This window comes from Osmerus eperlanus, chromosome 28 (genome assembly GCF_963692335.1).
Source record: "Osmerus eperlanus chromosome 28, fOsmEpe2.1, whole genome shotgun sequence".
NCBI lineage: Eukaryota > Metazoa > Chordata > Actinopteri > Osmeriformes > Osmeridae > Osmerus > Osmerus eperlanus.
Genome location: NC_085045.1, coordinates 8,005,690 through 8,030,456, shown reverse-complemented (window position 1 = coordinate 8,030,456; position 24,767 = coordinate 8,005,690). Strand labels below are relative to the sequence as shown.

Below are 24,767 nucleotides of genomic sequence, written 5' to 3'. Positions count from 1 at the left end.
GAGCGTCTGCTAAATGACTAAATGTAAATGTAACTTCTAACTATCTGGTATCTTCATCTGGAGTTGATACTCTACACACATTCAACTGCAGCCATGTATATGTCCATTCCATGACATTCCGAGGGGTCTACTGATCTTTTGAGATGATCCATTTCATCCAGACAACGCTCAAGGACTGGAACATGGACACCAGGCCTCTGGTCAGCATTAATGCCACTGGACTCCCAGTCGATCGCTGGTATGTGCAACTCCTATAGAAACATAACTTAAGGTGTTAACATTTGGATTTGCATCCATTTGGATTATCCATACAGTCATGACGGCCCACTTTATTAACTGACATTAAGAGCCTTAAGGTACAACTGCTACCAAGGAAGGCATCAATCTTACTAGACTCAGTTATACTGGGGGGGGGGGGGGAACAACACAATAAACTCCAAACTCTATATGCTGACTAATGTTTGGCTGGTCGTTTGTACTGAAGTGGAAGAAAATATGTCATTTAACATACACTTGGGACATCAGCTTCTGGAACTGGACACTGCATTTGTCCCATTTCCCAAAGTAGTTTGGGAAGTTCTCCTCTGATTTCAATGGATGGTTGTCCCATCCATCACAGAACACATCAAGGGAGGCCTGGAGCCAGGGGATGAAAACATAGTGGCAACAAAACAAATGGACTTCGTTAGACAGATCAAGATGTCCTTAATCTTCTAAACTGGTACTTCGACAAGAAATAAACAAACTTACTACAGTAGCTATCTCGAAGTAGCTCGATGCACGTTGGATTACCACATGAGGTTAGGAACACCTTTTCCGATTATTGTATGTGCCTAGCTTGCTAGCTGATGAAACTCAAGACAACTCTTGATTATTAGCCTTATTTAAATACAAACAACTTCCACCAAACTCGTTTTAAAACTATAGGCTCCTGACCTTGACTCGATCCTAGCTACCTACATCATGTGGCACAGACATTTTCAGCTAGGTTAGTTGGTCTAGTTAGCTTGCTAGTGCCCTTCTATAATGCATGCTCGGTGACTCATAAGCGGAGATAAAGTTACTTCTTCACAGATAAGTGTTACTGATACTGATAGTATTTTACTGGGCAATATAAGGCTACTTATGACGGTTACTACTAAACTAAAATGTACTTACAGAAAGCTCTTGAGGCTCCATTGGTGTCTGCCTTGCTTGTATCCCGACGAGTCTAAGGAACCGCTTGACCCACCCAGCAATGTCACGTTGCCTTAAAAATCACTGGACCGCTATACCGCCGACTGGTGGTATGGAGACTTTACAGCTACTGAGGCACATATTGACGCACACGCACACAGGTTGTGGATTTGTACCACGGCAGAAGTGTAGCAAAAGTCACGTGTAAAAACCCCGCCAAGTGAGAGGCCAGACTTTGTGATTACATATTTGGACATTGTTTTACACATGCACAAATGTCAGTGCGCATTTGTGGATCGTGGTACGCATTTGTGGATCGCGGATTTCGTACACATTTGTGGATCGTGCTGTGCATTTGTGGATCGTGCTGTGCATTTGTGGATTGTGCTGTGCATTTGTGGATCGTGCCGTGCATTTGTAGATCGTGCTGTGCATTTGTGGATCGTGGTGTGCATTTGGGAATACTTTTGCTACAATAATAGCCCCATACTCCCCTCTCTTTCTCTCACTGCGACCTATCTACTGCAGCTACCGGCTGCTCCTGAAACTTGGCATCTTTTAGCCTTCATGATTGCATCAATATCAGGTGTCAAATCTTGAGTAGCGGCCAATTTCATAATGTCATTTAAGTGCTTGTGTGTTAGCCTTGAGCGCAGCTTTGTTTTATTGATGTTCATTACAGAGAAAACCTGTTCATAAAGATAGGTAGTGCCAAACATGCATAAAACCTTTGCAGCCAGGGCTGTTAATTTGGGACACCCTGGCAAGAGATACTGATAAAATGTGTCCAAGCCCACTGAGGCAAATGTGTCCTTCATACCTGAATCACACTGCAAGTCAATTATTTCGAGTTGGATGTCAGCGGGCAGATCAGAAGCCTTGACTTTGAATGGCTAGCGAAAAACTGCAAATTCTGTCTCAAGTTCACCGAAGACCTGAAACCGTCGCTCAAACTCCCGCAGCAATCCTGTAATCTTGTCTTTGTATTGATCCATGTCAGCATTAAGTCCGGTCGCACGCACATCTCTTAGACAAGGGAAATGAGCGGTGTCACCGCTAGATAGTTGTGTCTCCCAGAGTGACAGTTTCAACTTGAATGCGCGTATGCTGTCATAATACTGAGTGACAACTTTTTTGCGGCCCTGCAACAATTTGTTAAGATTATTCAGGTGCTCTGTAATATCCACCATGAAGGCAAGATCCTGCACCCATTCTTGGCATTTAAGTTCCTTCACTGGTTTGCCTTTTTTCTCCATGAACTGTCCAATTTCCTCTCGTAGCTCTCGTAAGAAACGCTTCAGAACCGCACCTCGGCTTAACCACCGTACTTCGGTGTGGTATGGCAAGCCATACGTAATGTCTTTATCACTGAGAAGACTGTCAAACTGATGGTGATTCAGACCTCTTGCTCGGATGAAATTAACAGTGCGGACAACCACCTCCATGACATGATCCATTTTTTATGATTTGCAACACAATGCTTCCTGGTGCAAAATACAGTGAAATGTCCAAAAATCTTGTCCTCCATTTGCGGCCTGTACTTTCTTTCGGAATTTTGTCACAACGCCTGCTTTTCTCCCGATCATTGATGGCGCACCATCTGTTTCCATTTTTCTTGGAAAACTGCACTCTGTGTCAACTTTTCTCTTTTTTGACAAAGACATTTTGGTAATGAGGGTGCAACAGTGGGTAATTTTGACCAAAAAGAGCTTAATAACGATAAGGCAAGATTGCCAGATGGCGCATTCTTGGCGCGTCGCTGTCACGTGCTGGTTATTTCCGGATCTCTCGTTTTGTCAGTGCGATCTTTGCTGGACAAATTTGGAATATCTGTTCCTTTTAAAAAATTCGGGAAGTCGTCTCGCGGGCCGGATTGAACCATCTGGCGGGCCGGTTTTGGCCTGCGGGCCGTATGTTTGACACCCCTGATTCTAATAGCTTAGATATTAGCAAAGCAACATACACTACCTGTATCCTTAGATGATGCTGCCAATGCCATAACAATGTTCAGTTTCAAGTTTCATAATTTTCTTTTGTTAAATATTTTCTTTTATTTCAACTATCACAGAATGAAAAAGTCAGAAGGTACTCTGAGAGAGTTGCCAAAGAGACAGCAAATATAGAAACGCGTTGCAAAAAGGAAAGCACACTGTAGCGGCTTCTTTGTAAACTCCATAAGCCGCCGAGAGGCTGAGTCAGGGCACATCACTTGTATGACGTGCTTGAATAAGTCAGTTCCACTCAGTGGTATGCGTTCGAGTCTTTAATGTCCGTTGGAATTGAAAATAAAACAATTTGAAACAAAATCCAGTTGCATGAAAAATACTGCTTAAACTACGGGAAAACTGCGGTCAACAAAAAATGCTAAACCCAAACTCACCCCCTCTCTCCCACCATGCAGGTGCACAGGTGTTTAAATAGGCTACTGATTGTCTGACCACCCCTGTGACGTCCTATAATGACGTATAGGTAACACAAACCATAAACAAACGTAAGTATACCCGGCTTGCACTTACGCGCTTTCGTCATATGTAACAAAGAAAAGAGCGGGTAGCAGCTTCAATCAATTCACATACTAACTGTCAAGATGGCTAGCATTCAATGCAGCTCGATTGTATCTTTAAAATAAGTTCCTTTAAGTCGGCGAACGAATCATGATAAATTGGCAACAAAACAATTATGACCTCCCAGACCAAATTTAAACATCCAACAGGTTTCTACTAAGGGGGGGAGTCCTACACCTGAGGATTTTCCAAAAATTTGGTGCAAAAGAAAAACAGGCTGCGACGTAGCCAATGCAGTCTTCTGCTACCACTGCCTACTTTTTCACCCTGAAGGTGGCACAGCAGACAGCACTGCTTGACAGCGACTGGTATAACAGACGTGTGAAGGAAAATTCTTACGGTACTGTGTACTTTGAATAGTCAAGATGCCGGCTTAATACAATTTATTTAGTTAGTACAGTACATTAACAAACAGAGTACTCTGTGACCATGTCATAACGAAGGACAACTAAAATAAAGTTGTTCGAGATAGTGGTGAAGAACATCACATACACACTGCCTTATATAAACTTATAACATATGGTCATTCTATATGGTCAATCAATCAATGTAGCTGTCTCTGTGATTGGCTCACTCCCTTAAAGAATACAATGTACACAATACAGTGACAGTTACAACAACAGTCTCAGGACCTAGTGTCCCAGGCTCCTTTGATGTCACATTTCTCTCTGGGTCAGGAGATAATAAAGCTACACGAGTTGGCCATTCATTATGTCAACTTTCCTTTGTGTGGTCATCTTCAAACAAGAATTAATGAAATACAAACAATGAAACAGGAAAGATCTCTATAGCCTAAAGTCACCCAGACTCCACGTCTCTAGCTCCTAGTTAGGTGTCATAAAACTACAGGTGGCATCTACCCCAAATGATCAAACTAATCTCCATTGTATCAAGCTTGACCCAAATCCCTTTCTACGAACTGTAAACTACTTTCAAACAACTATTAAAATACATTCATTGTACATATGCCAAAAAAAAAATTCACACATGCACCATCTCTCAGAAAAGATCAAGAAGCATGAGCTGTCAAAGACCCACATGGATAGCTGTTTGAGATTTGGGGGGAGTGAACTTTGCCATTCAACTGGATGAGGGATACAGGCTAGCTGTCGGTCGCCACAACAATGAGGTGAGCAAGAACTGCCACATCCTCAACCGGCTAATCCAGTGTGTGTTTTGCGGAATGTTTCAGTTAGCTTTGCGTGGCAAAGATGAAACTGAGGGCTCCACCAACCCTGGTATTTTTTCTTGGACTGGTCAACTTTGTGGCACAGTTAGATGAGGTGTTTGATGAGCATCTTAAAAATGCTAACGTTTTCAAGGGCACATCAAAGACAGTTCAAAACAGCTTCTGGAGTGTATGCTAGTGATCGTGAGGGAACATATTGTGGAGGAGGTGAAGTCCGCGAACTATGTAGCCATCCAAGCTGACGAGACCACAGACGTTTCTACACAAACCCAGCTGGTGCTTGTGCTGAGGTACATCAGTAGCAGCTATAAAGTGCAGGAACGCTTTTTTGAGTTTCTTCTCATCTCGGAATCAACCTCAAATCTCAATTGCCAGTGTGCTTTTGGAGAGACTGGAGAGTCTTTTTGCCGACGACGAGAAAGTCAAACTCATTGCGCAAGCTTACGATGGAGCCAGTGTGATGAGGGGAGAGAAGGCCTGTGTGCAACAAAAGGTGCGTGAGCATTTCAAGAATGTCCATTATGTGCATTGCTATGCGCATCAGCTGAATTTGATCATGCAGCAAGCTCCTTCTCGCGTCAAAAAAGTGAACATTTTCTTTTCCGATCTGAGCGGGATTGCAACTTTTTTTTCCTGGTCACCCAAACGGACCAGCATTCTTGACCAGATTGTTGCACAAAGACTGCCCAGAGCTTCATCCACACGGTGGAACTTCAACAGCAGAGTTGTGAACACTGTCTACGAGAATCGAGACAACCTCATAGAATGTTTTGAAGCCATCAGGATGGGTTCATTTGACCAGCCCACTGCGAGAGAGGCATCTGGCTACGTGCCCTCGACAGCTTCACAAGCAGTGTGCAAGCCATAAGGTAAGATTAAACAATATTACATTTACATTTAGTCATTTAGCAGACGCTCTTATCCAGAGCGACTTACAGTAAGTACAGGGACAGGGACATTCCCCCGAGGCAAGTAGTCGATCGTTCTCAAAGCAGAGCTTTGTCATTTGAAAATGTACTATGCATGAAAGGATTATATATATTATCTCATTATATATGGCCAGTGGTGTAATCTATCTTACTTTATATACTGTGTATACTGTATACTGTGCTGAACATCCAAGGTAGGTGAGACACAAAGGCTAACCTAAACACTAAGGGCCCTATCTTGCACCCAGCGCAATTGACTTTGTCAACGACGCAAGTATCATTCCTAGTTTGCACTCGATGCAAAGCAGACTTTTCCCTCCACAGATGCACGTCGGTAAATTAGGGAATTACTTTGCGCTCCCGGGGGCGGTTCAGGGGCAAAAGGAGGCGTGTTCCGGCGCAAACGTTCCCTGGTGCTATTTTGCAGTTTTTCCGCCACTGACCAGGAAAAAAGTAGTCTAAAGTCAATGGCGCGTTATTCAGATGCTATTTTAATGGCAAGCTTGGTCTGTGCGCACTGCTGGCGATTCGTACAGCTAGCCGGTGCTACAGTTGTAAGTATCTGGATACTGATTACAGCATCTGGATGCTGTATGTTGTGCACACAAATTGTTTTGAATGAACATGTTAAATCGTGATATATTGTTTTGGCTTTATTTAATATTTGTATTTATTGAAAATGTTGTATTTTAAGTTTAAGGTGAAGTTTAATTAATAAAAGTAGTATTTACTGGTAAAGAACAGCATGTAATATTACATGCTGTTATCTGTAATAATATTACAGATATATCTTGTAAATTTGGTACTGGAACGTGTCATAGCATGGGTTTATAATGTGAATGTACACAACATATATGTTTGTACAATTACAAAACGTTTTTTTCCCCGCAAATCTGGTTTATTCAGGATAATAGTACACATTTAAAATTAGAAATGCTGTTTTCTTTACAGAGAAGTTCAGTTAACAAAAGTCATATTTACCAGCAAAGAACAGCCTGTAATGTAATATTACAGATATATCTTGTAAATTTGGTACAGGAAAATTACAATTATTTTACGGTTAATTAAAGTTTTTTTTACTGTAATTTAATGGCTTTAATCTGGCGTTCTAGCTGCCAGATTGTTCCTGTTTTTTTTACTAGTTTTTTTTTTTTTACAGTGTGGGTCACTTTAATCATAATCAGTCAAAAGTAGAGAAAGCAGGGTCCTGGAATTTGAGTGCAAATTATTTGAGTATTTATTTGAGTGCGAAGATAAGAAATGTTTTTATCTTCACATTCAAATTTCAGGACCCTGCTTTCTTGACTTTTCCTAGATATGTGTGTTTTATCACCCAGGATTTTTACATTATCAAAATCCCACCGGGAAAATATAATTTAAGGCTATTTCACTGGGTCAAAATTACTTCTAGTGTTAAAGAATGTCCAAAATGGCCTATGGAACTTACAAATCCGACAACAAGTGCCCCCAAAGTTGAGAGGGGAGTAATTATTTACCTTTTCCAAAGCAATAAGAGGAAATATGCCGGCAGTGGATAAAACAGTGTGTAGTCTCTAGTCCACTACCTGTTAGGGGGAGTGATGAGATCTACAGCAGACTTGTCTCTCTTAACCACTGGTTGGCTTGCTTCTGCGCAGAACAGGGTTTAGGATTTGTAGATAACTGGTGTTGTGTCTGGGCCAGACCTGGCTTGTTCAAAAGTGACGGTCTCCATCCGAACTGGATAGGTGCTTTTCTTTTGTCAAGGAACATAGAAACTATTTTAGAGCAGGCTATATAGTTGAATATGGTTCTTCAGCTATCGCTAGACTCTGTAGCCCCACTCAAAACTAGGTAAAGAAAAGATAAGAAAATGGCTCCATGGTATTCAGAGGAAACCTGCACTCTCAAGAAGTCCACTAGAAAACTGGAACATAATTGGCGTACCACTAAATTGGAGGTTTTCCACCTGGCCTGGAAGGACAGCCTTCTGGAGTACAAGCAAGCCCTCATCAGGACCAGATTAGAATACTTCTCTAAGTTGATTCGAAAGAACTAGCACAACGCTAAATTCCTATTTGATACCGTTACAAAACTCACAAAGAAAAGTACACACGGTGTCAATACAGATCTCTCACCCGATGATTTTCAAGAATTCTTCGACCACAAAAGCTATGCAATTAGGGACAAACTACAGACCTGGGGCCCGTTCTCCGTACGTCGCTTATTACATCCGAGATCAAATGACACATCCAAGATGACATCATCTTGCTTATCATGATCTGGCTAATTCGGTTCTTCGAACACACTTGTTGTTTATGATTAGTATAGCTGGATTGAGTTATACGTTGGTCTAAAAGGGGGTATGTATCGATAGTAGAAACCTTGATCAGCAACGCTGCTATTGGCTGCTCACATAAGTCTATGGCTGCTCACCATGGCCAGAATGAGCGCCCTGTTTTTTCTGCAACAGAGCAACAGCTTGCTCGAAGGTTACTCCGAATTTGAAGATTTTATCAGAACACCAGGGAACACCTCAAAGTCTGCAAAATCCAAGAAAGAGGGCTGGCAAAAAGTAGCAGACCAAATTAAATGTAGAGGAGTGACGCGTTTTATCGCTTATTACAGTAAGCTATAGGCCTATGTTTTTTTTATTTTCATACTTTCATATTTTCATTTTTTTTATTTTCATACTTTCATATTTTCATTTATCATCTTTAATGTCATATGATGTGGTTTCAACAAATGTATTATGTAAATGACACCCTCACAAAAAAACGATAGGCTATCCTCTCAAAAAGTATAGGCTAGCATATCGCGTTGTGCTTAAGGAGCCTCACGCAATGAGCAATTAATTCGGTTTCATGTTAAATTCTGCTAATTATTCTTGCACCTTCTGCAACAGGTTCCTGTAGTAAAAACGGACAAGACATGTCTGTGACAGACTTCCTGTATCACCTCTGCTTGTAAAACCTCAATCTAATCGTGTTTACATAAAATAAACCTGCTCCCGAGCAGGTTTAAGCTTACGGACCTGTTGCTATGACAGCAAGTCCAGGATGAGCTTTGAAGAACCGAACAATCCAAGATAATGACAACAATCAAATCCAGCTTACTGAGTTAGCGACGTACGGAGAACGGGCCCCAGCCCTAGAAATGACCATGAACACCGAATTGTACTCTATACCAAGCTCGCTGCATGTTGAGGCTGTCATTCAACCCTATCTCTATGGAAGCGTTCTTAAAACTGATAGATTCATCAAAACCCACCAGCTGCCTTCTCGACCCCCTTCCTGCCAAGCTTCGTAAGGAACCCTATTATTGGACCACCCATGGTAAATATTATTAATGAATTTATCGTAACTGGCCAAATCCCTGAGGATTTTAAACAAGCAATTATTAAGCCCCTACTTAAAAAACCAAACCTGGATCCCGGATCTCTCAGCAAATACAGGCCAATTTCAAATCTGCGATTTCTCTCAAAGATTCTTGAAAAAGTTTCAACAGCTTACTGAAGACCTTTCCTCAAATCAGTTGTATGAACCTCTCCAGTCTGGATTTTGTCCTCACCTATGCTATTTTCTCTCTACATGCTGCCTCTAGGAAACATAATTAGAAGCTCCGGAGTCATTTTTCTCTGCTATGTAGATGACACCCAGCTATACATGTCCCTAAAGCCTGGAGAACTACCACACACTCTAGAAACATGTGTCTCTGGAATAAGAACATGGAGGACAGCAAATGTTCTGCTTCTAAACTCGGATAAAACAGGAGGGGCACATTTTTTTCCCTAATACAGAAATAATTTTTCCAATCTCACCCTGGACCTAAACGGCATCAAAGTCTCCCAAAGCCACCTTGTCAAAAATCTAGGAGTCACAATGGACCCAGACCTCTCGTTCAAGTACAATATTAAGCACATTACCAAACTGCATCTACGAAACATCGCAAAAGACGATGCTGAAAAATTAATACATGTATTTGTTACATCCCAATTGGACTACTGCAATGTATTATTCTCTGGCCTCCCGAGTAACTAAAAAAACATTACAACTGGTGCAAAATGCTGCAGCAAGACTACTGACCAGAGCCAGAAAATACGACCATATAACATCTACTCTTGCCTTCCTACACTGGCTCCCAATCCAAGCCAGATCTGATTTCAAAGTCCTACTACTAACCTACAAATCTCTCCATGGATTAGCACCGCCTTACCTCTCTGGTCTCCTTGCACCCTATCACCCAATAAGGACACTACGATCCCAAGATGCAGGCTATCTGGTGGTTCCCAAAATCAACAAGAAAACTGTTGGAGGCAGGGCGTTCTCATATAGAGCACCTCTTCTCTGGCACAAATTACCTGTCTCAACTAACCCTTTAAGGAGTAGCGTCACAAATATGTAATTGTTCGAATGTGGGTCCCACAGCGTAACATCACAAATATGTGATTTTGAACATTCATCAATTGAATATTTTATATAAAATAATATATAAAAACTATGCGACAAACACTTTAGTATTGCTTCAAAATGTAATAATGAGAAGGCTAACAAGTAACACTAGCATGGTAGTAGCATTGCTACGAGTATTATGCTAGGTAACTTAGCATGGAAGCTAACTAAAGCAAGCCAGCTACCGTTTTGGAAAAATAACTTGCGCTGTCGGGACCGTCGGAAATATTTAGAACTCACGCATCTAAAGGTTAATGAGGCTGACACCGTTTCGACATTCAAAGCTAGTTTAAAAAACGTTCTATTTAGTCAGTTCTACGGCTGCTAAAATGTGTGTGTGTGTGTACTTGTATGTTAGTTTAAAACTTTGCAAAAAAAAAAATTGCAAACCTGAATTGTGTGTTTGTCTGTATCGTATAACTTTTAAATTACAAATAAAGCATCTATATGTCGGCATAGGTATCATATAACTTGAATTTACAAATAAAGTAAACCTGTTACTGTATATTATTACTGTTATTGTTTCTGTTGCTAATTGGAGACGACGGGGGACAGGGAATTCTTATTCTTATTTTAGAGTTTCTCTTCCCTGGAACAGATTTCATGTTCCAATCGAAAGGGGCTGGCGCTGTCTTAGTGTCTAGGGCTGCATAAAATACCCTTTTTGGTCTACTAAATTTCTGCACTAGTTCACACTTGACCGGTGGGGACCTCATTCTTACTATTATTGTAACTGTTAGTTGCTCCCTGCATTCTCTAATTCCTGCTCTCTTCTCTCTGTCCCCCCTCCACAAACCCCTCCAAGCCTCCCCTGTGGTGTGGAGGGTTTGAGCTGTCAGCATCGGCCTGGTCGCCGGTCTGCCAACGTTGGACCTGGTCACCACTGGTCATCAGTCTGTGACAGTCTGCCAAAGCTGGATCGAGCTGCCAAGTGGACATCGGTCTCCCTGACGGACAACAGCGAGTTCCTGGTACCTTCCCTTCCTGTCCATCTATCCACCTGCCTGTGATGCTGCGGCAGCCACTGCTTAAACTGACATTTACCAACTCTGACCCAAGTTGAACACTGGATTTATGTGTTTCAACACCCATTGGCACTTTTCTTCAGAATCAGAATTTGATTTATTCCCCATGTATGTTATACAAACACGGAATTTACTGTGGCAGGGAGGTGCAAAACACTAAACATATACAGATCTTAAATTAAGTAAAAGTACAAAAGTTTAACTATTTCTAAGAACTAAACAATCTAAGAATACAACAATTTAAATATAAAATAAAATATATATAAAAACAAGAATAATGAGCAGCGTGAATGGTCAACATAGTGCAATCGGATACTGAGATAAAGTGGCTTATGCATACTGAAATTGCCATTAGATGGACTTATAATAGTTAAATAAGTGAATGAATGTCAATGGGAGTCCTTGGCCTTGTTGAAGAGGCCAGTAGCAGATGGAAAGAAACTGTTCTTATGGCGTGAGGTTTTGGTCCTGATGGACCGCAGCCTTCTGCCAGAGGGGAGTAGCTGGAACAGGGAGTGACCAGGGTGGGAGGGGTCGGCCACAATCTTCCTCGCACGCCTCAGGGTCCTCGAGGTGTGCAGGTCCTCGAGGGTAGGCAGATTGCAGCCGATCACCTTCTCAGCAGTGCGGATGATACGCTGCAGTCTGCTCTTGTCCTTGGCAGTGGCAGCAGCGTACCAGACGGTGATGGAAGAGGTGAGGATGGACTCAATGATGGCTGTGTAGAAGTGCACCATCATTGTCTTTGGCAGGTTGAATTTCTTCAGCTGCCATAGGAAGTACATCCTCTGTTGTGCTTTTTTGGTGAGGGAGCTAATGTTCAGTTCACACTTGAGGTCCTGGGAGAGGATGGTGCCCAGGAAGCGGAAGGACTCCACAGTGTTGACTGGGGAGTCGCACAGGGTGATGGGGGTGAGTGGGGCTGTATTCTTCCTGAAGTCCACAACCATCTCCACTGTCTTAAGAGCATTGAGCTCCATGTTGTTCTGGCTACACCAGGTCACCAGGTTGTCAGCTTCCCACCTATAGTCAGACTCATCCCCGTCAGAGATGAGCCCAATGAGGGTGGTGTCGTCCGCAAACTTCAGAAGTTTGACAGACGGATGACTGGAGGTGCAGCTGTTGGTGTACAGGGAGAAGAGCAGAGGGGAAAGGACGCAGCCCTGAGGAGATCCGGTGCTGATGGACCGGGAGTCAGAGACTTGTATTCCCAGCTTAACGCACTGCTTCCTGTCAGACAGGAAGTCTGTGATCCACCTGCAGGTGGAGTCGGGCACGTTCAGCTGGGAGAGCTTGTCCTGAAGCAGGGCAGGGATGATGGTGTTGAAGGCAGAGCTGAAGTCCACAAAGAGGATCCTGGCATAGGATGCTGGGGAGTCCAGGTGCTGTAGGGTGAAGTGGAGGGCCATGTTAACGGCGTTATCCACAGATCTGTTGGCTCTGTAGGCAAACTGCAGTGGGTCCAGGAAAGGGTCTGTGATGGCTTTGAGGTGTGCCAGCACAAGGCGCTCAAAAGACTTCATTACCACAGAGGTCAGGGCGACGGGTCTGTAGTCATTGAGTCCTGTTGGCCTTGGCTTTTTGGGCACAGGGATGATGGTGGAGGACTTGAGACAGGCTGGCACATGGCATGTCTCTAGGGAGGTGTTAAAGATGTAGGTGAACACCGGAGACAGCTGGTCAGCGCAGTGCTTGAGGGTGGCAGGAGAGACAGAGTCCGGCCCAGCTGCTTTGCGGGGGTTCTGCCTCTTGAAAAATCTGTTAACTTCACCCTCCTGAATGGAGAGAGTTGTCACTGTAGAGGGGGTGAGGGAGGAGGCCCCGTGGGTGGGAAGGGGTAGATCAGGACAGTCCAATTGTCTTTCAAATCTACAGTAGAACTCATTCAGGTCGTTGGCCAGGCGGGAGTCGTTAGTGGAGTGGGGGGCTCTGGGCTTGTAGTTGGTGATCTGCCTGAGCCCTCTCCAGACAGAAGCAGAGTCGTTAGCAGAGAACTGACGCTTCAATCTCTCTGAGTACAGTCGTTTAGCCTCTCTCACCGCCTTGCTAAACCTGTTCTGCGACTCCTTGAATCTGTTTCTATCCCCACTCCGAAATGCTTCCTCCTTCTCTGACCTCAACCTTCTGAGCTCTGCTGAGAACCAGGGCTTGATGTCACAGCCTCTGTGAGTTCATCCAGACTATTGGTAGCAGTCGTGAACATATCCCAGTCAGTACAGTCCAAGCACGCCCGCAGATCCTCCATAGCCTCACTGGTCCACTGTTTTGATGTCCTCACAACAGGTTTATAGAGCTTTAGTTTCTGCCTGTATGCAGGAATCAGATGGACATGTTCTTGATGTATGAGTGATGTATGAGTGTGTTTAGCCTGTGTTCTGCACCTCTCTTTCACCAATGGTCTGTGGAGGAGGGGATCTGTTGTGTATCGATATTCAATTAAGTTTGTTCCCTCGGGGCATCCGTAATGCCCCACTGTTAACCCGCGTTGAATGCTGGGTATCTTTGTCCTAGAAAACTTAAAGTAAAAGAATACACGTTATTTCCATCACAGTCTCCTGTCCGATTTAGTTGATAAATGACTTTGCGCCTGGCGCAAATCTAAAATGGGTAGGTCCGAAGTAGCTACATTACTAATGGGTGTGGTTTGGGCGTAACGTGCAATAAACCAATCAGAGCGTCATCTCACATTCCCTTTAAGAGCAGCGCTTGTTCCATGGCGGATTGCTATTATAACGGCGGATTTGCCAGGCGCACGCCAGGAGCGGTTCACAGCCAAGGAGACCGACGTTCTAGTCAGGACCGTAACAGATAGATAAGTGACATTGTATGGGAAAGGCAGAGCAGTTTTCTCATTGCACTAAATTGCCCGCTCATGCTGCTCATTCAAATTCTTATTTTTATATAGCCTACCCTATATTTTATTTTTTATATTGTTTAGTTCTTGGAATTAGTTTAACTATTGTACTTTTTTAACTTAATTTAAGACCCGTATATGTTTATTGTTTGCACCTTCCTGCCACAGTAAATTCCGTGTTTGTGTAACATAGGCTACATGGCGAATAAACCGAATTCTGATTCTAATTCTGATGGAGATGGGAGAAGAAACCCACCCAAATTAGCTTCGGTTAAACAGGCGTGGGAGAAAATTGCCACAATTGTTACAAATCATGTTCACATACATAGAGATTTCTCATGAAAATCTTTTTATAAACATTGAAGAAATGTAGCACGCCATAAATCAAAACAATGTAACGTAGCTTTGCAGAAAGAAGACCCTGGCCTCACCAGCAGTGTGCACGGACCAAGCTTGCGCCCTTAAAATAGCATCTGAATAATGCGCCATTGACTTTAGACCACGTTTTTCCTGGTCAGTGGCGGAATTGTTTTTCGGAAACTGCAAAATAGCACCAGGGAACGTTTGCGCCGGAACACACCTCCTTTTTCGCTGAACCGCCCATGGGAGCGCAAGGTCATTTCGACGTGCGTCTGTGGAGGGAAAATTCCGCTTTGCATCGAGCGCAAACTAGGAATGATACTTGCGTTGTTGACAAAGTCAATTGCGCTGGGTGCAAGATCGGGCCCTATACGTGATAGGTTAATGTGTGGCATGCGCAGTGGGGCAATTCAGAAACGCCTTTTGACTGAGAGTAACTTAACTTTGCAAAAAGCAATAGTTGAATAAGTGAGTACTTCAATGGAAATGGCAAACAAAGATGCACAGCAGCTAAGTACATCAACCCAAGTACATAAGGTGTCTACGGATTTCAGACACAAAACTGTAGGTGGCAAGCCATGCTATCGCTGTGGGAAAACCGGTCACCAAGCAGAGGAGTGTTGGTGCAAAGACTTAGACTGCAGAAGTTGTGGCAAAAAGGGTCACATTGAGCGTGTATGTAAAAACAAAAAGGGAAAGTCAACCAGAAATACTGAACAAAGGAAAAGTGATTTCAGGAAGTACAAAAAGAGAGTGCACAAACTGGATCACACAGAGGAAGACCAAAGTGACACCCCATCTGAAGGGGATGAGTCTTTGCATGTTTTGTCTTTTTCAGATGATGGGCATGGATACTGGGTTACACCGCTACTGGACGGAAAGGCAGTACGGATGCAAGTGGACACAGGAGCAGCTGTATCCTTGGTGTCTGAGGTTGTATACAAGGAGAAACTACATCACCTCACGCCACAGCCAACGAAGATCACCCTGAAAACGTACACTGGTGAGACTGTACCAGTGAGAGGAATCGTGACTGTAACAGTGAAGCTCAACAAACAGAAGGTAAAGCTACCACTCTACATTGTGAAGGGCAGTCAGCCAGCTTTGCTAGGACGCACGTGGCTGGAAAAGATCAAATTAAACTGGCAGGAAATTCATATGGTTGCAAAAGTTGAGGACATAAACCTACAAGGAATATTGAGAAAACATGCTGAAGTGTTCAAGGGAGAACTTGGAAGTATGAAGGAAATAACAGTTAAATTGACAGTGAAACCAAACAGCAAGCCCAAATGCTTCAAAGCCAGGCCTGTCCCATATGCCATAAAGCCAAAAGTTGAAGCTGAACTAGACAAACTAGTCAAGAATGAAGTACTGGACCCAGTAAGTGTTAGTGAATGGGCTACACCAGTTGTTCCAGTCATGAAGAAAGACGGATCCATCAGACTTTGTGGCGACTTCAAAGTTACGGTTAATCCTGTCTTGACAGCTGAACAATATCCATTACCCCTCATTGACGATCTGTTTGCTGGTTTAGCTGGAGGACAGAAATTCAGTAAGATAGACTTATGTCAGGCCTATCTTCAAATGCATGTTGACGAAGAGTCACAAGAACTGTTGACCATAGTGAGTCACAAAGGACTGTTCAGGTACCGGAGGCTTCCCTTTGGGATCACCTCAGCCCCGGCCTTGTTCCAGAGAGCTATGGACCAGATACTGAGTGGGCTCACCGGTGTCCAGTGTTACCTCGATGACCTTCTCATCACAGGTAAAAACGAACAGGAGCACCTAAGAAACCTTGACGCCGCTCTACAGAGACTGGAGGACTACGGACTGCGGGTCCGGACGGACAAATGTGAGTTTTTCCAGTCTTCAGTTGAGTACCAGGCACCATCTAAGGTAAAGGTGTCGAGGAAGCTCCATCCCCGCAAAATGTGAGTCAGCTGCGATCATTCTTGGGACTACTGACGTACTACGCAAAGTTTGTGCCGAACCTAGCAAACATGCTAAAACCACTGCATGAACTTTTGAACAACACCACCCGGTGGAAGTGGTCAGACAGATGTGAGAAAGCTTTAAGGAAGCTAAAAGAGCCTTAGTCCATTCAGAAGCCCTCACTCACTTCAAGCCCGACTTGCCACTACAGTTAGCGTGTGACGCATCGCCTTATGGTGTTGGTGCTGTGATCTCACACATAATGCCATCAGGGGAAGAAAGGGCAATTGCTTTCGCATCACGGACTTTAAGCAAAGCAGAGAGCAATTATGCACAGATAGAGCGTGAAGCACTCTCCGGAGTAAAGAAATTCTACCAGTTTATGTTCGGAAAACGATTCACGCTGCTCACAGACCATAGACCACTCACCTCCATCTTTGGTCCCCACACTGGAATTCCATCGCTCGCAGCCAACCGCATGCAGCGATGGGCCTTACTGTTGTCTGCTCACCAGTATGACATCAAGTACAGAAGAGCTGAGCAGCACTATAATGCAGACGGCCTCTCAAGGCTTCCCTTACCTGTCTCACACACAAAGCACTCCCAGGCTGAAATCTTCTACTTCAAAGAAGTGAACAACGCCCCAGTTACCTCAGCACATGTGAAGAAGTTCACCCACACTGACCCACTGATGTCTGAGGTCATGGACATTGTCACTCATGGGAGAGAAGGAGAGCTGTCAGACAGCCTAAAGCCTTACCTGGTGAGGAGGAACAAGCTCACAGTTCAGGCTGGATGCTTGTTATGGGGTTTTCGAGTCATCATCCCGCCGCCACTGAGAAAGCAGGTGCTTGAGGAACTCCATTCAGGGCACTGTGGCATGGTGCGAATCAAGGAGATTGCGCGCAGCTACTTTTGGTGGCCAGGCTTAGATGCAGCTATCGAAGACAAGGCCAAGTCATGTTCTGCATGTCAAAAGATGAGAAACATGCCTCAGCTAGCGCCACTACACCCATGGGACTTCCCAGAGGAGCCTTGGCAGAGAGTCCACATAGACTTTGCAGGTCCACTGGAGGATCGTATGTTCTTAGTCGTAGTTGACGCACACAGCAAATGGCCAGAGGTCACCATAATGAAGAGCACTTCATCAGAGAGAACCATCGAAGAGCTAAGGTCCATCTTCAGTCGCTTTGGATTGCCCACGCAACTCGTTAGCGATAATGGCCCGCAACTGGTGTCTGGAGAGTTCCAGTCATTCATGGAAGCAAACGGAATCCAGCACATCAAGGCAGCTCCCTATCATCCTGCCACAAATGGCCTAGCGGAAAGATTTGTGCAGACAATGAAGCAAGCTCTAAAATCATCACAAGGAAACGGATCGCTCAACAAGCGCCTGAGCACCTTCCTGTTGACCTACAGAAACACCCCCCATGCTACAACCAAAGTGGCCCCTTCGTTGGCCATGATAAAAAGGCAACTGCGCACACGACTCGACCTTCTGAGACCACTGAAGACTAAGCAGGTCGTACAGACACAACAAAGAGCACAGGTGGAGAGACGGAGCAAAACAAAAGACAGAAGCTTCAGAGCTGGAGAGAGAGTTCTTGCTCGGAACTACTGTAAAGGTCCAAAGTGGATACAAGCAACAGTTGTCGCACAAACAGGCCCTGTGTCCTACACAGTTCTAACACCAGAGAACATCATCTGGAGGAGACACGTGGATCAACTGTTGCCAGGAACCAACCTCAGTGATGACTCAGGTCAAATGGCAAACCCAGAACAGCTACTGGAGCCATTCCATGGTTTTGAGCCATCATCTGAACACCCACTGCAGCAACCTGGAAAGATGGAAAGTGTTCCCTACTCACCTGAAACAGTGGGTGTGCCTACTCAGGGTACTGATGCACCCCAGTCTGGGCATACACCATCACCACTCAGACTCAGAGACAGTGGCACTGTAGACCTGTACGTCGTCATTACCCCACAAGACAACGACAACCCCCTGACAGATTGAACCTGTAGTCTAGAGACTAACTTCCAACAGTGGGGCAGAATACACCCCAAGGTTAAGTCTGGGAATTGAGGCAGTCTACCCTCTTTCCCTAGTTCAGGAAATGTTATTTTGTTAATCGGGTAAATGTTATTTTATAACATTGTTACAAGTAAAAGGGACTGTTTTATTAAAATGAAAAGAAAGTTTCTTAAAGTTTTAAGACTGTTAGAAGAGAATAATCAATACAGTGAATATTACTTTTACTTATGGGGATTTAAAAGTAAAGGGGGAGGAATGTTGTGTATCGATATTCAATTAAGTTTGTTCCCTCGGGGCATCCGTAATGCCCCACTGTTAACCCGCGTTGAATGCTGGGTATCTTTGTCCTAGAAAACTTATAGTAAAAGAATACACATTATTTCCATCACGGTCTCCTGTCCGATCATTATTTAGTTGTATTGAGTATTGAGTGTGCTATACAACAGGATCCCTCACTGAATTGCTCCTCCCAAGGTTTATTCACTTTTTTTCTGGTAGTTTTTCCTTGTCTTCCTTGAGGGTTGAGGTTGGTTGAGAGTTCTATGGGCGTATGTGAAGCCCTCTGTGACATTGTTTGTAAAAAGGGCTATATACATTTGATTTGAGGGAGGCCCCCATTCATCTATTGCCACTGCTAATGCTATATTAGATGTGAGAACATTCACAAAACTGGATAAAAAAAAAAATGGTTACTATTAACTAGTGTGATTACTTATTAATATTTCCTTACTAGTACCTAGCTATTACTATTACCAGCAAACTAATGTTGCCCACTGTTAAGTTTAGCTAGATAGAGCTAACGTCAACTACTGTACAGTAGAGGTAGAGTTGCCACCCATCCTGTATAATACGAGATCGTCCTGTATTGCAAAATAAAATGCAATGTCCCTTACCAGGGTTATACCTGTGTTGAAAAGGTTTAGGCGGCCTGTATGTTTCCTTAGTCACATGAAAATATAAGTACACCCTATGGAAACTCTTGTATTTCAAAAAATATTTGGACATTTCATATTAATTTAAGCAATAGGTTTGGAAGTGAAATACATGTAGTCAAATAAACTGCCCCTGCTGTGACGGCTGCAAGCACACCTCACAATTTCCCCAAAAATGTTATTCGCTCTAGTTCTGTCCACCACATACCCCCATCTGATATAGTCATATTATAGAATATATATATGGTACAATATCAGCTCGCAATTGAAACAATCATCAACCCATCTGACGTTTATAGAAAAGAGAGATTAAACATTTATGAGATCGGCAAATTATAGTGTGCGCCATTACAGACTTTTCTTGCGTACCCCCTGAAAAGAGTTACCCCAGTTTGAAAACCGATGTCCTACTTTATCAGGGGGCTCCTGCTCACCGTGTGGAGATGCCAAAGGTGGTGTCAAGGGGGAAGCAGGTGGATGGGGGCCTCCGGGGGCCAGGTGCTGGCACACACCGCCTGCAGAACTGGGTGGCCCGGTAATGGTAATGCTCCTTTGCCGTCACCAGACCCAACTTCACCCCCTCCCGGTTTAGCTCAACAATGTCCAAACCCATCCTGTGGACATGGGCCCTTGAACTTCCACTGGGTAGAGAGTGGACATGCCAGCGGGATAGGGCTGCCAGAACAGGACAGAGCATTTTACACTCTTCAATCTTCAATCCAATAAATTCTCAAAACCAAAATATACTTTGAAATGATAATGATATTACACAGGCACGAAGAAGTGATTTATTTCTCATGTGTGTCATGCATCACCTGTTGAGCATAGACATGCATGACTTTTCCCATGTCTGCTCCAAATGAAGCTTAGCGCAAGTTCAGTCAGGCAAGACCGAACTCTGCACGCTCGGGCCATACACCATTATGTCTCACTACACACTCCCCCCGCTACACACACTCTCTCCTTTCCCTCTACCTCAATGCTGGGGTTGTCATCGGGGTTTCTATCAATTAGCTCCCTCCTCCGCTAGCCTATTGTACTACTGCCTTGCCTTAAAATATGTTTCTCTCCCTGCTTAGTTTGTCCATCCTACCAACGTGCGCAAGATCCATGCTGCCTCGTGCACTCCTCTCTCGCCATTCGTTTGTTGGGGCTTTTCGTTGTTGCTTTGGATTGTTTGCTGGCCCTTCGTCTTCTCTCGTGTCTGTCAGATTGGAACCTGACGCATTCGGCATGGATGTCCCAGCCCTGGTGTCTGTGGGGTGTCTGGGCTTCTGCGTCCTCGGCAGCTGTCCGCTTCCCATGCCTCGCTGTTCCTGCTCTGGTATTGATGGTTGGTATTGCACATTTTGTATTCGTTTTGTATTCAATTACAACTCCATTGTGGAGTTGTAATTGCTTCGGCATTATCGTAAGTGTTGTACTCCGTCTCCTGGGCGGCATGAACCGGACGGCTATCTGGCTTTGATTGGCGACCTACAGTCGGTCGAGGTATAGGAGCTGTTGAGGCAATGCAGAATCATTCATTAAAGCCTTAATGCCTTTATTACTTCAATTTGCGATCGGATCAACAGAGTGGGCAACCCGACAGTCTGTTCCAGTCTGTTAAGATCCGCCACTCTGGACACGCACTTTAAGCAACCCCTCTGCACGTACTGCTCACTATCTCGTTACCGCTTCTCATCTGTTATTTCGGGATTAAACATCTCCACTACGGCAGAGGTGACATATGTTGGATAGCCCTTCCACCGCATCATCAACCAGTTTGTTTTCTTTTCTTGGGACCAATCCTTCTCACCAGTTCGTGCATTTATGTCCTCACGTCTTGACTGTTGCAATGCTCTCCTCATTGGTTTAACTGATAATTCTGTTGCAATTTAACTCAAGTCACGGATAACAAGCGCTCAGCTCACATGACTATTCTGTCTGAACTGCATTGGCTACCGGTTTCATCTCGCATGAAATAGAACATAATTCTGCTAACATTTCATTCACTTCACAGTTGGGCACCCCCTTGGGCGCTCCCTCAGGTCCTCTGGGCTCGGTCTTCTCTCTGTCTCTAGATGTCATCTCTCTACCATGGGTGGCAGGTCTTTCAGTGTAGCTGCACCTAACATCTGGAACTCACTCCCTCTGCCTCTCTGCAGCATCACATCCATCTTCAAGTTCAAATCCCAATGAAAAATGTATCTGTTTTCTGTCTTAATCTGATGCTACACACTTTTCTCAGTGACTGTAATATCTGTACTGTGTATTTGCAATTTTGTGTCTGGTTGCTCATTGATTTTCAAATGTAATGGTTGTTTTATGTATTGTTGTCATGCACTTGTAAAGCGTCCTTGGGCTCTGGACTGGCGCTATGCAAATTCATGAATTGTAACGCATGCAGACCATTATAACAGAGGTTCTGTCGTAAATGCAAGGGGGTTTCTGCCTACAGCTGCTCTGATCCATAAGTATGATTTTGCTTTGTAACCTATGCCTAGTCCGTGTCTCTGGCGTTGCCGCCTGAACCTGTGACCATATTGTTATTTGTGATTTTGTTTGTCCTTTTCCCCTACGGTGGACATTAGACTCCCTATCACAATGTCTATTTTATACACTATGCTTTCGGTGCTGAGACGTGGTTGTTCTCTCTATATCGACTCTATCCAGGATTGTTCTTTTTCGTTGTTTCTGAGGAGTGGAGAGTCTGCTACTCGTTCTAATGTGTTTGATCTTTTGTTGATCTGAAGTATGCCCTCAGGTTGCTGCTATCATCGATGCCCAAGGATCGCTGCAGCCTTGATGGCTTTCGGTGAGCATAACTGGTGGTCAGTGGCATTGGTCTTGTTTAAGCTGTTCTCTGCGTCCTCAGGCATCGCTGTCCACTCCATTGCTGGCGGATACATCAACTGGGCCCGGCTGGCTTCCGGCCATTGTCACGAGGGAGTCAGTGTTAGTCTCTCCCTGTCTCTGAATCTCTTCATAAGTGAACAGTGACAGATAAGAGGGAGTGAGGTAGCTGAAGAGGAGTGTTTAGACCCTTCAGCAACGATAAGTATGCAGCGTGGTTGCGACCCCCCAGTTGAGAATCAGAGCCCTTGTCTTTCTCTGGAGATGTAGAAATAGCAGGTAAAGACCCACAGACCAATCATAGTGTATGCAATAGAGCAGAGGGGAGGGGAGAGTAACATACAAACGCAATTGACCTTTTGCAAAAGCCCCGCCCATCTTAGTTACTGTTGTTAGCTTGTCAAGCTTTGCTTCTTTGTATAGCGGGTACTTCTGTAAACTGCTAAAAGTAACAATAATTGAAGCAAAAGCACACATAATGATTACACGATTCCGAAACATAGGCTCCTTAAAGTTTCCAGCACAGTTATATTTAGCTCTAGTAATTATAGCTATACTTCTACTATACTATAGTACTGTAGCTGGCTAGTAATCTAGCTATCTAGACAAGGACAACCGATAAGCCAGCTAGTACAGCTACATACAGCTAGGACTATAGCTGGCTTCAGAGGGAGTACAATAGCTACGTTGAAACAGACAAAAGTATGTTTGTTGATCTTTAAGATATTCAGCTGAGAATGGGGCATACCACACTATTTTACTCTTGGATTTTGGGCTGTGGAAATGGGAAAAATTACTTTCCCCTCTAAACTCCTGGGATACTTGCTATCGGAGTTGTATGTTCCGTATGGTATTTATCGCCTTAACGATCGAAAGCTTGATGGACCTTCAAGTAGTGACCGATAGCTAAGGTAGGATTGGTCAAAGCCATTTTGGGGAGTGGCTTTAGCAATAGGTCAAATGCCTGAGGGGATGTTTCTTACCATAAAATATCACTAATTACTGGTAAAGAGGACCAGCACGGTCACACACACACCCACACACACAGAAAGACATGCTCTTCTCTAATCTGGACCAGCTCATCTTGCTACCCTTTTGTTGATGCTAGAGAGCCTTACCCTCTGACACTCCTCCATCTTGGATGTTTGTGGATGTTCCATACACAAAGTCTGGTCCTTGATACAGCAACCCTCTGGTCTTGGTCTTTCCCAGTGATGGCTAGGAAAACAGGTATAAAGTGATTACTTGTCAGCTACTCAACCAGGAAATCTTCAGATGCCGCATGGTGGAACAGCTCCGTCAGTTAAATAGAGAGCTTTAAAAGCAGGATTAGCATAAAAACAATGATAATGTGTTTATTTAGAACTTTTTTCCAAACTGACGTACAGGGGGGGATTCCAGAAAGCGGATTTAGTGAAAACCCTGAGATGGTTAACCCTGAGATGATTGAGTTCCAGAATGAGGGGTAATGCAAACTGTGGGTCAGTGTTCATGGTAACTGAATCTGTGAACCTAACCTGCTCGCTGGCAGGTTTTCCTTAACAAACTCTGGTACAGTTGGCAGACATGGGGTGTCCTTTCCTGGTTCAGCCGACCAATCTCGAACCAAATTGTATTAGCCTGGCCTTACGTCGGGAGAGGATTATAAGATCTCGATTAGATGTGCTTTAATTCCCTTATGAATACCTAAGTGAACTTTACAGTTTTCCGTCGCACTTATTTTAGCAACATTCTCAGCCTTTACATCGCTAACGTTACACACCGTGGACGTGCACTCAAAACTGACAAAATGCGTTTTGGCACTGAAATAAAGACAAATCATTGAACTTTAATACTTTAGGTCTTCTTTATTGCATACAAATAGATATCCAACAATGATTATTAGGATTCCTCCGTCAGGAGGAAACCTATTGTAATTGTTGGTACTGTATTTCTTCGATAAAACGCTGCAGCGTTTATTACACAATGTTCATTTTTGGTGCATCGTTTATTTGAGGGTGGCGTTTATTTGAGGGCGGCGTTTATACGGTATTCTAGGCTAGCTGCACTAGCATGCTAACGTGTCTTTAGACAACCTTGCTAGTTCGCTACATTAAATGTTCTTAGCTAGTTTGAACAATGCGGTCTTCTAAATCACCGATTAAGCAACGAGCAAATGTTAGCTAGACTAGATGAGACTCTAGCTCATCTGCTTTTTATTAACGCTGATTTGCAAGGAATGCAAGAACAGCTAGATAGCGAAAACACCTACCTACTAGCCATGTAAACTAGTTTAGCTTGCTAATGCAAGAGCACCTGCTTCTCTCAGTTCTTTCAATAGATAATCTAGACAGGTGTTAGCAATAGGCTAGATTGTTATTAGTTTTCTGGCTATTTTTTCGTAAGCTTCCCTTATAATGCCGACTAACAGCTATCTCTAGCTAGCTAGAGTTATTTGCTAAGTAAGGTATGTTGATGTGATATTTGAAACGTATTTAGCTAGAAGTGGGCCCCTAGTGCAACACGAGAA

The 24,767-nt window shown here is 43.9% G+C and overlaps 1 protein-coding gene across 4 annotated transcripts in view; it reads right to left on the bottom strand.

The window, feature by feature from the left end:
• The window catches only part of cfap77 (cilia and flagella associated protein 77), a 97,828-nt gene that overhangs the window by 38,956 nt on the left and 34,105 nt on the right, over positions 1 to 24,767 (bottom strand). For all 4 annotated transcript variants that reach the window (XM_062454229.1, XM_062454228.1, XM_062454230.1 and 1 more), the window contains 2 exons: positions 23,377 to 23,476; positions 19,858 to 20,098 (listed from right to left, as the gene is read on the bottom strand). In XM_062454229.1, the coding sequence (XP_062310213.1) occupies positions 19,858 to 20,098; positions 23,377 to 23,476 (341 nt within the window). The remainder of the gene's footprint in view (positions 1 to 19,857; positions 20,099 to 23,376; positions 23,477 to 24,767) is intronic.